At 48.9% G+C, this 18,691-nt stretch overlaps 1 protein-coding gene across 2 annotated transcripts in view; it reads right to left on the minus strand.

Annotated features, from left to right (window-relative positions):
• Positions 1 to 5,120: 5,120 nt before the first annotated feature.
• Positions 5,121 to 18,691, minus strand: part of TBC1D13 (TBC1 domain family member 13) — a 219,662-nt gene continuing 206,091 nt past the window's right edge. For both annotated transcript variants that reach the window (XM_086924885.1, XM_086924886.1), the window contains exons 11-13: positions 15,970 to 16,027; positions 8,180 to 8,852; positions 5,121 to 8,112 (exon numbers count right to left, since the gene is read on the minus strand). In XM_086924885.1, coding sequence (XP_086781011.1) covers positions 8,787 to 8,852; positions 15,970 to 16,027 — 124 coding nt within the window. In that variant the 3' untranslated portion in view covers positions 5,121 to 8,112; positions 8,180 to 8,786. The remainder of the gene's footprint in view (positions 8,113 to 8,179; positions 8,853 to 15,969; positions 16,028 to 18,691) is intronic.

Consider the following 18,691-nt stretch of genomic DNA (forward strand, 5'->3'; position numbering starts at 1 on the left):
CTCGAGTACTCCGGTAACCCCGTGGGTCTTGACTCTCGAAGTGTCTAAGTCTAAAAGGGTTCCATCGTAGATAACTTCTAAGTGCCCTTAATCTTTAAAATTGTAACTTGATCATTCTCAACAGAAAGTCAATGGTGATCCGTGGCTGTGTTTAGACACTGCACGCGTCCCCCTATATCCTAATCTTGGGTGGTTCTAGGTAATCCCAGCGGTTCTACAGAGACCCGAGGGGTTGTGTTTAGATTAAATACATATATATGAAATGAAATGAAAAATTGCACTTGTATAGCGTGTAACTACCCGGAGGCCTCGCAGCGCTTTTGTCTGATTGCTTGTGGCGAGCTCAGGGTAGATCAACACGCTTTTGCGAACAAGTGAGTTTTTAAGGCCTTTCTGAAGGACATACAGTTGTTATTCTCTCGAAGGGAGAGCGGGAGAGAGTTCCAAAGCTTGGCCGCAGTATGGGAAAAGGAGCAGCTGCATATTTGATATATACCTTGTGTGCTTTCATTTGCTCATTCAAGAGATTATAATTGGTAAAACAACTTGCTTAACTCACCTCTAAGTCTTAGCCTGACGGCTTCTCTCCACAGCTACCATTAGGATAGCTTTCTATAAGGTGACTTTACAACCTACCATCAATAAGGGTCGTTTGGACTGGTGCAAGGTGCCCACTAGAATAGTGGACATCATATACCAGGCAAACTTCTCACAAGCGTGACCTGATTCAGATAGGTATCTATGTCCTTCGACCCCAGACGTTGTGCATCGAACAGATGAGCGTAAAAGTTGTGGAAAGCCTCGGCTATATTGGTGTTGTTAGTATGCACACAGCCTTTCTGATCAGTAATCTCTTGTACCCCGTCGCGCAGCAGGGACTCCCGTAGTTTGTGTGCTAGGAGTCTGCCTCATTTGTCGCTGCCAACATAAATGGAGTGGTTTAGGCGGAGAGACGCATATTCTGCTTTATCACGATCTATGGCAGCTAACTCCATTCTAGCCACTTTCAGCTGACGCCAAAATATGCGGTGCTCCAGTCCGTTGATGGATCAGCTCTAACTTGCACACTTTCTGGGTGAGGTCCTCCCTTTTGCGCTTCCGTTCTGCATTATTTGCCGACGAGACAGTGATGATTGCACCCCTGACCACTGCTTTCAGGGCTTCCCATCGAGTGAAGATGAGGGTGTCAGCATTGTCGTTGTAAGAGAGATAATCATCGAGCGCATGTTGGATCTGGGCAACCGTGTCTGCGAGGTGTAAGAGGGTGTCACGGAAACGCCACGGTCTAGTAGAGGGCCGGACGGGGGCAAAGCCAAAGTAATTACTACCGGAGCATGGTCCAATAGGGCGGCCACGAGAATATCGGAAGAGAGTGTGTTTTCCTTAATCATCTTGGTGCCCATGAAGTAATCTAACCGGGCGTAGGTCTTGTGGGTGGTCGAGTTATAAGAGTATTCTCTAGCACTCGGATGAAGGTCCCTCCACAAATCTATCAAGCCCAAGTCTCCCTGCATAGCAAGACCAGCACGAGAAAGGGCACCCACCTGGCCGAAGCGCTGCACCGATCTGTCTAACTCGTTGTTAAGGAAGAGATTGAGATCCACTCCCAAGAGTAGCCTGCGCTACAGTGTGGCAGTAGCCTCAGTGAGCGCCTCATGGAGAAACCGGTCCTGTCCATCTTTAGGGGCGTAGAGGGACCCTAGGATCAGTGTCTGGCCCCCAATCACGAGTTGGTATGTGAGAAGCCTGCCCTTAATTTCAGCCTCTTTCTGCACCACTTTCCCCTTAAAAGCCCTATATATCAGAATTGCCATCCCAGCAGATTTCGAGGGTCCGGAGGAGAAAAACTGAATCGGAAAAGCCCAGGACCGAAGTCTGTGGCAGTCCTTGGCCAGCAAGTGCGTTTCCTGTAACAAACAGACGTCAACCCCGGAACTCTCCAAATAAGCCAAAACCGCACGGTGCGTAACGGGATAGTTAAGTACCCTCACATTTAACGTACGGACTTTCATACTATGGGGAGGCATCTACAGCGGGGGGAATCGTGCATTGAGAGTGTGCGCAGTCTAGGGCAGAGCCGAGCGCAGCCTAGGAAGGGCGCGGGGCACTTGTCGCCAGGGCGGAGAGCCAATGTCGGCAAAGATGGGAGATCGGAGGGAAGCGCAAAGAGGAAGAGGGGAGAAAAAGCCAAAAGAACAATAAAGAGGAGAAAAACCCCCAACTTGAATAAGAACCATAATGTTCTGAATAGAAGCAATGTTCAAACAGCTCCAGAGGGGAACTGAGGGAGATAAACTCCCCTTGGGGGAGGGGAGCATCGCTAATAGCCAACATCTGGAACTTAGAAGTCTGTCATCCCAGGAAATATCGGAAAAGATCAATAAGGGGTCCATCGAGTGGCCAAGTGTACCCACCTCCCTGTCTTAGGAAAACATAGAGCAGATAAACCCGCTTAGAGTCATGAGGGTTGAGTCTCAGGCAGGGATTCCAAGGCGGCCTTTTGATTCAGTGCTATTTCTGCTGGGTCCGGTCGCCTGGAGCGTCGTCGGCGTGGCTGTCTCCGCCAACCCGATGATGAGGACTCCGCAGCATCGCCTGAGCCACGGTTCCCCTCTTCCTCCTCTGGGAGAGCAACCCCAAGGACCCCGCCGGCCTCTGCCAAGGAGCGAAATTGATTTTCATCCGTGCGAAAGATTAGTCAGAGAGGGTGTCCCCAGGAGTATGGAATGTCTTGTTGGCAACCCCCTCACCTCGAGTCGCCGTGAATGCAGTCCAGCGCCGGCTCCTCAGCACGGCTCTCCCTCGTACTCAAACCCCTCTGGCATTGTCGCGGGCCCCGTAGCTAGGTTGCGGGACACCTCAGGCGCAGATAGGCCCCAGCAGGAGAGACGGGCAGTAGCAGGTGTGCTCTAAGCTCCTCCGGGCTGGATCCCACGGTCCGCAGGTCACTCACCACAGGTCACTCTGCAGGGCAGACTGGAATCAGCCAGCCAGGCAGACCATGTGGCTGTTGGTCCCGCCGCCGATTGCCGTCGGGGTCACAGGAGCGCAACCGGGGGGGGAGGGGGCCTGTCCACCCCGGCTCTCGGCCACGCAGCAAACACCTCAGGGCCGGCAGTGAAGAGTAGAGTCTGCCGTCCTCAAAGTGGGCTCCCACCAAGTAGGTCAGGGCAGCTGGTTCAAGGGAGGGCCGGCAAGGCAAAGCGGCGCAGCCACTGCTGGGAGAGGCCGCGCCCCTCCAATGCTGTTCACCTTTCAGCTCCAGGCACGTCGGCCCTGATGTGGAGAACAGGGGCCAACGGAAGGCGAAGCGACAGGACGCAGGCTGGGGTAGGCACCCACCGGCAGGAACAAGACAGCCGGGCCGGAGGAAACCAACGATCTGGGCCGGCGTGGCAGCCAACTGGATACGCACCACGGCCTCAGAGGACACTGGTGCTACAGCACGGGGGGACAGCCAACGCCACCAGCACGGCTTCCGGTCGGTGCTTAAAGTCAGCGGTCGGCGAAGCACGTCTTACTTCGCCGCCATCTTGGCCATGCCCCTCACGTTAATTTTTAACGCAATACCATTAGAGTTTACGTTAGAATGGTTTAATAGACTACAGGAAGATTTGAGTAGTTTCCTTTGGGACTCAAAAGGAGTGAGAATTACCTGGAAGAAGCTACGTAGGAAAAAAGAGCAAGGGGGCATTACAAGCCCAGACTTGTATCAGTACTGCTGAACATTTTAGTTCAAGAACTCAAGGTCTCTACTCGTAGAGAATTTAGCTTTTACCCCACACTTTCAGGCCATGACAAAGAGCTTACCAGTGGAGGGCAACTATTTTCTCTATAAATTCAGGCATCCAAAGTACTTAAAACATTTTTTGACTGAAGACATTACAAGATTCATGTAAGCTATGGTATGCCATGGTATGAAATCAGGCGAACACTAGGGATACCCAACTACAGCACCTTTGCCCCAATATAGGACTCCCCAGGAAACCCAGAATGTCTGAAAGACAGGTGATCAACCCCATTGATAGAAGGAGTAACAAAGTGGGGTCATTTGGTGGAGGAGTGTACTCTACTCTCCTGGGAAGTCTTACTGGTTATCACAAAGAGCAACTCGTAAGTTAAACAAGGGGTCTTGGAAAAGACGGGAAAGGGAACTTCATATGGGAAGAAAAGCTACAACGAAATCTGTGCCCAAGAAAAGAGGTATCAAAGTGGCACTGGGTGTTAGTACTTGCTGGAGAACAGGAATTTACATTGAAACAGAGATCTGGATGAGGGACCTGCCGACGCTGGATGTACAAAACGTGTGGCAAATATCAATGTCTACTCTTTGGGCAACAATCATATCTGCACCTCTCAGAAAAAATCATCTGTTTAAAGCGAACAGAGGTTACTGGACGCCGAAAAGGTTGTCGAAGTTGAGTAACCAAGAGGCGAAGAAATGCAGTAAGTCTGACAAAGAAAAGGTGCATGATATCCACGTGTTCTGGAGTAGTCTTCAGACCCAGAATTATTGGCAAGACGTGGGGAAGGTGCTTACACATCCTAGGGGTCAAGAAGTGGAGGTAAGCGTAGCACTAGTGTTTTTTGGGGTCACAAATGGTGGAGGGCTATCGATTAAATTGAATAAAAACCAAAAATATATATTATTGCATTGATACTATTGGCAAGGCGGGAGATATGTATTAAGTGGGTGCTCCAATGACCACTGTTAGGATGGGAAAGTTTAGCATCAGTTCAAAGGGTCAATAGACTGGACCGTAGCAGCATCCACACTAAGAGGACATCATCTTTGGGATATGTGGGAACTACGGCATAAATTACGATGAAATAATAAGTGAGATGAGTTACAGAGAGAACCTGACCAGTGGTTATGCATCTAAGCAATACGCCTTAATATTGGAGTTTTGAAGTGGAATCATGCGGGAGCCTCCCTTTGGCGTTAAGGTCGCGGATGAAGAGTACGGGTCTCTTCCATGTGAGTGATCTTCCCTCTTCTGTTCTTTGAAAGAGCTGGAAGATTAGAACTTGCATTATTAGAAAGCAAGCTCTTTTGACCTTCTATATTTACTGCACAAACGAGGACACTCCAAAAAAAAAGCATCAACAGGAAACCCAAATTGAAAAACAAAATCAATTTATTAGGACAAAGTGTAACAAAGAACTGCACAAAACATAATTGGGTTTAGGGGAACAGTCCACGAGCCTCACGGGCAAGCAGCCAGAAATTACACAAAGTGGAAGAGCATGTAGAGGCCGCCCCCCAGAAGACGCTTCCTGCAACGCAGACCGTCCCCAGAAGGCGCTTCCTGCCGCGCAGACTGCCCCCAGAAGGCGCTTCTTGCAGCTCAGAACGCCCCCAGAAGGCACTTCCTGCAGCGTAGACTGCCCCCCAGAAGGCGCTTCCTACAGCGCAGACATTGAGAGTAAATGTTAGTTCTCTTCTAAACCCTGTAAGCCTGGTGCCAGTTCCTGGGGCGCTCGCTGGCCCTGGAATGTCTGTATTATACCTTCAGCAGCTCTGGCCATAGGATGGTGCTCCTATACCCCTTACTGCACAGAATTGTCTATGGCGGTGTCTGCCTCTTCCCCTCACTGCAATACCTTCTACTTATCTTGCGCCGACCCCATGGCTGCACTTCAAACGCTTAGAGCAGAGCATGACATGAAAAAGGGACGTCATTGTACAGCACCCGCTGCTAAGCGCCGCTTTACTGTAACCGCTCCATACTAACTTCCAGACTGTTTCAAGTCTCAAAACCAGAGCCTTCACCTCCTCTACTGAGACCGCTCTTGCACTTTCTCACCTACCTCTTACATGATCTTCGCACGAGTCACCTGACCACCTCCCACGTGCGCCTCCCTATGTCATCCTAATCTCTCACAAATATGTGCTACCACCTGAGCCCCTACAACCCACCACTCCACTCTCGGCTTCCCCCGGAACCTCACTCCCAGCACTCTGAGTATCTCCAACACTTCCATGACTGTGGGCTCAGCTTCACCTCACTGCACAGTACCAGAGTATTCGCCTGAAGCTCCCAACCATTCTGCAGGCATGGATTGCACAGCGAAGACAAGGGAATCGACACATGGCTGGCATCCAACCCAAGAGTCCTGCATACAGACACCAGGTGAGACCACTGTCTCATAACACCTCCCCACGGCCACCGATAAAAAGCACTGTCCTAGGAAGCCAGTCTAAGACCACTGGTTTAGGACGCCTGCCTCTGACCAGTGAATGATACCACTCCTCACCAATCTATGAAGCCTGCCCAGGGCCCCCGGGTGAGACCAGTGACCATAACACCTGCCCACGGCCACAGAATGAGAGCCCTGCGCTAGGGAGCCAGAAAAAACCATTGGCAGTAGCTCATTCTTGACCATTGAATGAGACTCCTCGCCTCTTGTCCATGACCACTGGATTAGACCACTGGCGGGCCACACGTAGTGCCCCAGTAGCGAGCTTTGATTATGAGGTAGGATTCTTGATTCTACTCTAGCGTGGAGGGCAGCAGGGTGTGGTGCGTCCCAGCAAACACAAAAATACATAACTAGCCGTTTCAAGCGGTACAGGTACAGCTGGGGTCTGCAATGGATGCAGGATTGGAAGAACAGTCAAGAGGTCCTTGGAGCCTTGTAATCCTTTTGAGATGTGTTTGAACTGCACATGATCCCCACAAGATAACAGATGAAACTGAGAGGGTGCAGGTCTCTGACATGTAGAGTATGCAGACATTACGATCCAAAGTCCACAAGCGTACTAGAATAGTGTTTCCGAGCTGTCAATGACGCGGTTAATATTCTTGCAGCGCCACTCGGAGTGGGTCAATAATGCTTGTTTGGCACCTCGACCAAGCAGCATCTTTCGTTGGAGCGATGCCCCCTTGAAACACAAAGTTACAGCTCTTTGTCAAAAGCGACATTTGCAACCAGTACATGATTTCCACGACCTAAGGTTTCCGCCCTTCCTCTCACCTCCTGGAAATCTAGTCCATTGAAATATAAGCTGTTTTAGAAGGAGGAGTAGGGCTGTCTAAAGTTACAAGAAAAGCAGCGACAGGGCGAGCAATGGTCTCCACCCACCTTCAACACTCACTCATGTACATTGCTCCAGGCGTCTCCATCGATCCACCTTGAGGTTTTGAGCGCCAAAGTTCTCGGCATCTCCTCGTGGTTGCTGCATGTGTTTATCCAAGAAGTACTTGTACTCTTCTAAGTTGTGAAGCCTCCGTTTCTGTGCGGTGCTCAGATGTAGATGTGACCCAGCCTGCACCCATCAGAACCTTGACAGTGGGTCATGCTACAAGAACTCCCTCAGTGGCTGCTGAGGAACATGCAAGCTGCTCAGGAGTCAATGTGATGTGAGATGAGGGCATTGTAAGGAATGCAACAGGCCTTGGTTTTGGAGGAACAGTACAGACAGTCATGTTTGTAAATAAGCAGTGTGGTTACATGTCTTCTAATATCCAGGCATGCATGGAGGTGCCAAAAAGGAGCAGGACATTCGTGCAGCTTTGAGCAGTGCGATGCACAAATAACTGTAAAATCTACAGCGTGCATGTGTAGGAGTGTAAGAGCAGTTGAGCCTATGGGTGGACAGGGACGGTGTGCACAGGTGAACAGTAGCAGCAGGATGCAAGTATGGGTAAGAGCAGCAGGTACACGTAAGTGCTTCTGAGCAGCATTATCGTAGTTACACTGCACAATACTGTTGTAGGAGTGTGACAGCAGCATGGATGAACAGATGTGAGAGTAGTAGGGTGCAGACGTATGTGTGCAAGAGCAGCTAGGGGCACACCTATACAGGATAGCATGTGGAGGTGATGAGAGAAGAGATTTAAGAGCAGCGGACACTCGTGCGACCGTTAGGATCAGCACAGTGTGTCCATAGATACAGATGTCTGTATAGAACTGCAAGAGTTGCAACGTAGCTTGGGTGGATATGTAGTGTACATGGGGAGCAGGGTGAAAGGTGCTGAAATGGTTGTAGTGGGTGCACGTGTGCAAGAAAGGAGGTCGTGTGACGAGCTCTATAAGGGTGCGAGGAGGATAAGAAAAACTGTAATGTTGGATGTGCAGGAGTGACTGCAGGGCAGCAGAAGGGAGTGCCTGGAGGAGATGAGGGGTTGTGAGGTTAGAGGTGCAGGAGTGACTGTAGGGCAGCAGAAGGGAGAGCCTGGAGGAGATGAGGGGTTGTGAGGTTAGAGGTGCAGGAGTGACTGTAGGCCAGCAGCAGGGAGTGCCTGGAAGAGGTGAGGGGTTGTGAGGTTAGAGGTGCAGTGACTGTAGGCCAGAAGGGAGAGCCAGGAAGAGAGAAGGCGTTGCAAGGTTAGAGGTGCAGGAGTGACGGTAGGGCAGCAGCAGGGAGTGCCTGGAAGAGATGAGGGGTTGATAGGTTAGATGTGCAGAAGTGACAGTAGGATAGTGGTAGGGAGGGCACACTGCGTGAAGGACTGTAAGGTTAGAGGCGATGTGGCGGAAGCCGGACAGCAGCATGAATACTGTGTTTGATGATAGCAGCCTTACTGATTCTTACTGGAGTATAGACACTGGAGAAGATGAAATGTGCTCAGGCGATTACAGATGTGACTAAAAATCAATTCATCCAGCAGCACTGTCCGGCCGGATGAGTCTTTGATAAAATCAAAAGAGCGGCATTGATATCCATGGTCAGGGCCCGGCCTGAAGAGTGCAGAGGCAGATCTCCCTTAGTACATGGATGCATCGTCTCCTACGATGCTTCGCAGTCTCATCATCTCCAAGAGGCACTAGGCAGACTTCTGCTATTTCGAGTCCTGCAGCTCTCTGGCTTTCTTAATGATGAGATGAACGTCTGAGATGGGGTAGTCCTGCAAAAGAAAGGCAACGTGATTCCTGAGGCAGAACTAAGCTCTGGCTGATCCCCCCCTAAGGGAAATCCAGGAACCCTACTCTGAAGAACATCATAACACCATGAACTACTGTGAGCAATATCAACATATCCTACTCTGAAGAACATCATAACACCATGCATTACTGTGAGTAATATAAACATATCCTACTCTGGGGAACATCATAACACCATGCTCTACTGTGAGCAATATCAACATATCCTAATCTGAAGAACATCATGACACCATGCTCTACTGTGAGCAATATCAACATATCCTACTCTGAAGAACGTCATAACACCATACTCTACTGTGGGCAATATCAACATATCCTACTCTGAAGATCATAACACCATGCTCTACTGTGAGCAATATCAACATATCCTACTCTGAAGATCATAACACCATGCTCTACTGTGAGCAATATCAACATATCCTAATCTGAAGAACATCATAACACCATACTCTACTGTGGGCAATATCAACATATCCTACTCTGAAGATCATAACGCCATGCTCTACTGTGGGCAATATCAACATATCCTACTCTAAAGATCATAACGCCATGCTCTACTGTGAGCAATATCAACATATCCAATCTGAAGAACATCATGACACCATGCTCTACTGTGAGCAATATCAACATATCCTAATCTGAAGAACATCATAACACCATGCTCTACTGTGAGCAATATCAACATATCCAATCTGAAGAACATCATGACACCATGCTCTACTGTGAGCAATATCAACATATCCTACTCTGAGGAACCCAACACCATGCTCTGAGCAATATCAACATATCCTACTCTGAGGAACAAAACACCATGCTCTGAGCATATATCAACATATCCTACTCTGAAGATCATAGCGCCATGCTCTGAGCAATATCAACATATCCTACTCTGAAGATCATAACACCACGCTCTACTGTGGGCAATATCAACATGTCCTACTCTGAAGATCCTAACACCATGCTCTACTGTGAGCAATATCAACATATCCTAATCTGAAGAACATCATGACACCATGCTCTACTGTGAGCAATATCAACATATCCTACTCTGAGGAACCCAACACCATGCTCTGAGCAATATCAACATATCCTACTCTGAGGAACAAAACACCATGCTCTGAGCATATATCAACATATCCTACTCTGAAGATCATAGCGCCATGCTCTGAGCAATATCAACATATCCTACTCTGAAGATCATAACACCACGCTCTACTGTGGGCAATATCAACATATCCTACTATGAGGAACACAACACCATGCTCTGAGCAATATCAACATATCCTACTCTGAAGATCATAGCGCCATGCTCTGAGCAATATCAACATATCCTACTCTGAAGAACACAACACCATGCTCAGCAATATCAACATATCCTACTCTGATGATCATAGCGCCATGTTCTGAGCAATATCAACATATCCTACTCTGAGGAACATCATAACAACATGCTCTGAGCAATATCAACATATCCTACTCTGAAGAACATCATAACACCATGCTCTACTGTGAGCAATTTCAACATATCCTACTATGAAGATCATAATGCCATGCTCTACTGTGAGCAATTTTAACATATCCTACTCTGAAGTACGTCATAACAACATGCTCTACTGTGAGCAATATCAACATATCCTACTCTGAAGAACGTCATAACACCATGCTCTACTGTGAGCAATATCAACATATCCTACTATGAAGATCATAATGCCATGCTCTACTGTGAGCAATATCAACATATCCTACTCTGAAGAACGTCATAACACCATGCTCTACTGTGAGCAATATCAACATATCCGACGCTGAGAAACATCATGACACCATGCTCTACTGTGAGCGATATCAACATATCCTACTCTGAAGATCATAACGCCAAGCTCTACTGTAAGCAATATCAACATATCCTACTCTGAAGATCATGACGCCATGCTCTACTGTGAGCAATATCAACATATCCTACTCTGAAGATCTTAACGCCGTGCTCTACTGTGAACAATATCAACATATCCTACTCTGAAGATCATAACGCCATGCTCTACTGTGAGCAATATCAACATATCCTACTCTGAAGATCATAACATCATGCTCTACTGTGAGCAATATCAACATATCCTACTCTGAAGATCATAACGCCATGCTTTACTGTGAGCAATATCAACATATCCTACTCTGAAGATCATAACATCATGCTCTACTGTGAGCAATATCAACATATCCTACTGTGAAGAACGTCATAACACCATGCTCTACTGTGAGTGATATCAACATATCCTACTCTGAAGAACGTCATAACACCATGTACTACTGTGAGCAATATCAACATATCCTACTCTGAAGAACGTCATAACACCATGCTCTACTGTGAGTTATATCAACATACCCTACTCTGAAGACCGTCATAACACCATGCTCTACTGTGAGCAATATCAACATATCCTACTCTGAAGATCATAACGCCATGCTCTACTGTGAGCAATATCAACATATCCTACTCTGAAGATCATAACACCATGCTCTACTGTGAGCAATATCAACATATCCTACTCTGAAGATCATAACGCCATGCTCTACTGTGAGCAATATCAACATATCCTACTCTGAGGATCATAACATCATGCTCTGTGAGCAATATCAACATGTCCTACTCTGAAGAACGTCATAACACCAAGCTCTACTGTGAGAAATATCAACATGTCCTACTCTGAAGATCTTAACACCATGCTCTACTGTGAGTAATATCAACATATTCTACTCTGAAGAACATCATAACACCATGATCTACTGTGAGCAATATCAACATATCCTACTCTGAAGAACGTCATAACACCATGCTCTACTGTGAGCAATATCAACATATCCTACTCTGAAGAACGTCATAACAACATGCTCTACTGTGAGCAATATCAACATATCCGACGCTGAGAAACATCATGACACCATGCTCTACTGTGAGCGATATCAACATATCCTCCTCTGAAGATCGTAACACCATGCACTACTGTGAGCAATTTTAACATATCCTACTCTGAAGATCATAACACCATGCACTACTGTGAGCAATTTCAACATATCCTACTCTGAAGATCATAACGTCATGCTCTACTGTGGGCAATATCAACATATCCTACTCTGAAGTTCATAACGCCATGCTCTACTGTGGGCAATATCAACATATCCTACTCTGAAGATCATAACACCATGCTCTACTGTGGGTAATATCAACATATATAATGTGGAGAAGTGTGGCTCAGGGGTTAGAGGCGGCAGACCCGGAAGCTGAGATCGGCCCTGGACCAGGGTTCAATTCCCCGCCTCGGCGGGTCTTGGGCTCAAAAATTCCATGGACTCGATCATTCTCGCTCCGGTGCCTTCTCGACTCACGGGTTCACACTCTGCGACTCTGGGCAATAGCTTGCTTAATCTCCACAACGGCCCCTCCCGGCGGGATGCCTGGCTTTCACCTTGTGGATACCCTGTCGGGGGTTATCTCACAGGGGAATACCAGGACGGGTTCCCTAAGCAAGCGCTTAGATACCGACCTCGGTCAGTGATTTGCGCTATATAAATACATGTACATTTACATTTATTTACATATCCTACTCTGAAGATCATAACGCCATGCTCTACTGTGAGCAATATCAACATATCCTACTCTGAAGATCATAACTCCCTACTGTGAGCAATATCAACATATCCTACTCTGAAGATCATAACGCCATGCTCTACTGTGAGCAATATCAACATATCCTACTCTGAAGAACGTTATAGCAACATGCTCTACTGTGAGCAATATCAACATATCCTACTCTGAAGAACATCATAACACCATGCTCTACTGAGGGCAATATCAACATATCCTACTCTGAAGAACGTCATAGCAACATGCTCTACTGCGAGCAATATCAACATATCCTACTCTGAAGAACATAATAACACCATGCTCTACTGTGGGCAATATCAACATATCCTACTCTGAAGAACGTCATAGCAACATGCTCTACTGCGAGCAATATCAACATATCCTACTCTGAAGAACTTCATTACACCATGCTCTACTGTGAACAATATCAACATATCCTACTCTGAAGAACATCATAACACCATACTCTACTGCGAGCAATATCAACATATCCTACTCTGAAGAAGATCATAACGCCATGCTCTACTGTGGGCAATATCAACGTATCCTACTCTGAAGAACGTCATAACACCATGCTCTACTGTGAACAATATCAACATGTCCTGCTCTGAAAGATGTCCCCATGATCAGCACCATGTTCTCACCGAGGCACAAAAAACATTAGTTCTCTGTATCTTCCAGTGCGACTGGTAATTTTATGAGAGAGGGGTAGGACGGGACACACACTCACTCACACCCATGCATTCAAATACATGTGCACACACACATCCATTCACAATACTCATCACCAAATATTCAAACATAAACAAACCAAACTTACCTGCAGCTCTGCCTAGGAGGGTTGGTTCTTCTGTCGTCCCTCATTGGGTGACCTTAGGCCAACCAATGAGGGAAGACAGCAGTCCCAAGCCTCGGAGGTCCCAGGAGGGTTGGGACTACTGCCTACTCTCATTTACTAGCCTTCGGTCAGCCAATGAGAGTAGGCAGTAGTCCCTACCTCTTCACAGAGTGGGATGGGATCAGTAATACTGCTGACCCCACCCCACTCTGTGTTGAGATGTCACTGATTGACACTTGCACCTGGGCACTTCTGGGCTTGAAATGGAAGTGTCGAGGTGCGAGGCAATGAGTGACGCACACAAGAGCTAAGACATCCTCAGCCCACCAAAGTTTAGCTGAGACAACCAGGGGCCTGTGCATTTATTACATCTCTAGCTCCTGGCTGTCTGACCTGAAAATGAAGAGAGTATGTCAGGGTGAACTTTGCTCAGCCTGTCAGACACTCTTCTTGTGGGTCAACCGGTGAGAACGGGTCGCAACTGTCCTCTCCCTCCCTCTTACACTCTTGTGGGAGTTGCTGTAGGAGGTCTTCGATCTTGTCCCACTATGCTCGGTTATATTGAGAAAGGAGGCCTTTGGAGTTGGCAATCTGCCAATGACTGGGGCTGCCTACAGCCACCTCTTTCTTTCTGCTTCAATTCTTTTACTTTCCTTGTCAGGAGCAGGGGAGTCTCCTGTTGCTTGTGCTGCTGCCCGTTTCTGTGAGGTAGCCACCACTAGGTAATCTGGCGAGGAATGTACTTAACGTATAATGGATCCGAGGGTGATGGTTTATATTTTCTCTCTACCCTAGGTGTGAGTACCCTTGCTTTGAACGGGGTGTTTGAAAAATCTACTTTTATGGTTTTTGCATCCGTTATGGACAAAGTCTCTACTAAAAAATCCTCCTCTTCCGGGGTGAAATGCATATTTACTTTGTGTTCTGCTGCAGCTCTTTATATGACGAGGTGATCATTTGTGGTGTTGCCTGGAGGGGATGCCTTAAAGGGATGGGCTCTAAATATGGGTCCTCCGGTCGGTCGGAAAAGCCTTGCCAAGGATTTTCAGGGCTCTGTGGGTAATCAGAAGGCCCTTCCAAATCACCCCCTGGGGAACAGGGATCTACACTCCCAGTAGTAGAATGTGTCGGAGGCTGCAATGAGAGTGAACGTGTTGGCGAGCCCGATGGTAGTGTGGGTGGGGGTGAACTGCTGCTTTTGCTGACCATAGGCCGCTTTGGTGGTGGAAGCAGTAAAGGTTCTTCAAACTCTAGTTGCCTCTTCTTTGGGGCAGAGAGTTTCCCAGTCTTTGGGTCAACTGTCCCGTCCGTCTTGCCCGGAATCTTATGAAGCTTTTTAAGTATTGGGCCCTCTTGTTCCTCTGCAGCCTGATGTTTCTGAGCCGGCTTTGGTTTTGGCTCCAAACTGTCCTTGTGAGGGCTTTTGGAATGACCCTTTTGTGACTATTCTGTCGATACGGATGATTTTGGCGCCACTGGCTTTGGCACTGGAGGCTTAGACAGAGGGTTTCGGTGCCGGTGGCACTGGAGAGGCCTGATGTCCCGAGCTCTCTGAGATTGATGGCTGTTCTGGTGGTTAAGTGCACAATTAGGATCCAGAGACCCCTCATCCTTTCTCGACTGGAACCACTTAGTCATGGAGCACCAAGACTATGTTAAGCAGTGGGCCGCTGGGCCGACCCACTCTAGGGCATGGCTCCAGCAAGTCTTGCAACCATGCTTCGGGTGCATGGGCTGGAGGGACAACAGTATGTTAATGATAATGTTAAAAGATTTCCAAAGCGCATGGCTGCCCGTAAGCGTCCCAGCGCCAATGACCAATGGTATAGAATTCGGCTTGTGGTTGGCTCCGGCTCAGCGTTGGGCCCTTCTGATAGGAGAAAAATGACTGGCCCTTGTCATCTCCGCCTCTGGTATCGATGTCAGAGCTTCTAGATGGGACGTACTGCAGGCTACCTGCTGACTCACCTCCTTTATATTCTTCCTTGTCGCAGATGAGCTCTTCTCCATCCGAAAACTCCTATTCTGCGGTGGTCTTCATAATGTGGGAAAGTCATTATGTGTGATAGGAAGTGTTTTTTGATTTAAACTGTTGACACGCCGCACAATCCTAGTCATTGTGTTCAGGGAAGAGGCACAAATTACAGACCTTGCGTGGATCGTTGTGTAGGTATGTTGCGCTGAGGACCCCTCCTAAATCGGGTCCGATCCAGTCCTTTCCTAGAATATTCTCTGCCCCTAATGGAAGGCGCTAAGAAGTGGATGTGTTTATTCCTTGGAGACTGGTTATCGATGTCTTGACTGCATCGCAAGATGACTTCTCGCCAACTGCGTTAACTTGTCCGGTTCTGTAAGGCCTCCAGCTTCGACATCCAAGGCCGACGGCTGAGAAAAACAAATCTGAAGATAGAGCTGATGACCATGCGCATTACCTCGAAGAGGAGGAGTCACAGGATCTGGGTTGGGAGTGGGACAGAAATCTAAAAACACTAATGTGCCCAGAAGGGTTCCGTGTGAATGAAAACAGGTCCAGGACATGGAAGAGTGAGGCAAGAGATACAGAGATGGCAGATCCTGCCAGGCATCTTTCTCCAAGACTTACCTGCAGCAGCCTCATGTTCAGGGTGAAGTCTCCTTCCAGTAACTGCTCCCGGATGAGTCTGTAGAGGAAACCAGGGTCAGATTCAGTAAAGTGAAACCCCTACTAGTCTGCACACTTCATGCCAGCATGGATGACCCACATTAAAAGGTGATCCCCTAGGGAATACGTCTGCATCTAACACTCACATCAACGTGGCACAGCACACCAGCAGCACTCACACAGACATCACCAGGGAAGACGTCTGCTCCTCACACTCACATCAACGCGGCACAGCACACCAGCAGCACTCACACAGACATCACCAGGGAAGACGTCTGCACCTCGCACTCACATCAACGTGGCAGAGCACTCACACAGACATCACCAGGGAAGACGTCTGCACCTCACACTCACATCAACGTGGCACAGCACACCAGCAGCACTCACACAGACATCACCAGGGAAGACGTCTGCACCTCACACTCACATCAACGTGGCAGAGCACTCACACAGACATCACCAGGGAAGACGTCTGCATCTAACACTCACATCAACGTGGCACAGCACACCAGCAGCGCTCACACAGACCTCACCAGGGAAGACGTCTGCTCCTCACACTCACATCAACGCGGCACAGCACACCAGCAGCACTCACACAGACATCACCAGGGAAGATGTCTGCACCTCACACTCACATCAACGTGGCACAGCACACCAGCAGCACTCACACAGACATCACTAGGGAAGACGTCTGCTCCTCACACTCACATCAACGTGGCGCAGCAGCACTCACACAGACATCACTAGGGAAGACGTCTGCTCCTCACACTCACATCAACGTGGCACAGCAGCACTCACACAGACATCACTAGGGAAGACGTCTGCTCCTCACACTCACATCAACGTGGCGCAGCAGCACTCACACAGACATCACTAGGGAAGACGTCGGCACCTCACACTCACATCAACATGGCGCAGCACACCAGCAGCACTCACACAGACATCACCAGGGAAGACGTCTGCACCTCACACTCACATCAACATGGCGCAGCACTCACACAGACATCACCAGGGAAGACGTCTGCACCTCACACTCACATCAACGTGGCACAGCACACCAGCAGCACTCACACAGACATCACTAGGGAAGACGTCTGCACCTAACACTCACATCAACGTGGCGCAGCACTCACACAGACATCACCAGGGATGACGTCTGCACCCAACACTCACATCAACGTGGCACAGCACACCAGCAGCACTCACACAGACATCACCAGGGAAGACATCTGCACCTAACACTCACATCAACGTGGCACAGCACACCAGCAGCACTCACACAGACATCACCAGGGAAGACGTCTGCACCTCACACTCACATCAACGTGGCACAGCACACCAGCAGCACTTACACAGACATCACCAGGGAAGACGTCTGCACCTCACACTCACATCAACATGGCGCAGCACACCAGCAGCACTCACACAGACATCACCAGGGAAGACGTCTGCACCTCACACTCACATCAACGTGGCAGAGCACTCACACAGACATCACCAGGGAAGACGTCTGCACCTAATACTCACATCAACGTGGCACAGCACACCAGCAGCACTCACACAGACATCACCAGGGAAGACGTCTGCACCTCACACTCACATCAACGTGGCACAGCACACCAGCAGCACTCACACAGACATCACCAGGGAAGACGTCTGCACCTAACACTCACATCAACGTGGCACAGCACACCAGCAGCACTCACACAGACATCACCAGGGAAGACGTCTGCACCTCACACTCACATCAACGTGGCACAGCACACCAGCAGCACTTACACAGACATCACCAGGGAAGACGTCTGCACCTCACACTCACATCAACATGGCGCAGCACACCAGCAGCACTCACACAGACATCACCAGGGAAGACGTCTGCACCTCACACTCACATCAACGTGGCAGAGCACTCACACAGACATCACCAGGGAAGACGTCTGCACCTAATACTCACATCAACGTGGCACAGCACACCAGCAGCACTCACACAGACATCACCAGGGAAGACGTCTGCACCTAACACTCACATCAACGTGGCACAGCACACCAGCAGCACTCACACAGACATCACCAGGGAAGACGTCTGCACCTCACACTCACATCAACGTGGCGCAGCACTCACACAGACATCACCAGGGAAGACGTCTGCACCCAACACTCACATCATCGTGGCACAGCACACCAGCAGCACTCACACAGACATCACCAGAGAAGACGTCTGCACCTCACACTCACATCAACGGGGCACAGCACACCAGCAGCACTCACACAGACATCACCAGGGAAGACGTCTGCACCTCACACTCACATCAACGTGGCACAGCACACCAGCAGCACTCACACAGACATCACCAGGGAAGACGTCTGCACCCAACACTCACATCAACGTGGCACAGCACACCAGCAGCACTCACACAGACATCACCAGGGAAGACGTCTGCACCTCACACTCACAGCAACGTGGCACAGCAGCACTCACACAGACATCACCAGGGAAGACGTCTGCACCTCACACTCACATCAACGTGGCACAGCACACCAGCAGCACTCACACAGACATCACTAGGGAAGACGTCTGCTCCTCACACTCACATCAACGTGGCACAGCACACCAGCAGCACTCACACAGACATCACCAGGGAAGACGCCTACACCCAACACTCACATCAACGTGGCACAGCAC

The sequence above is a fragment of the Lissotriton vulgaris genome, chromosome 5 (assembly GCF_964263255.1).
Source record: "Lissotriton vulgaris chromosome 5, aLisVul1.2, whole genome shotgun sequence".
NCBI lineage: Eukaryota > Metazoa > Chordata > Amphibia > Caudata > Salamandridae > Lissotriton > Lissotriton vulgaris.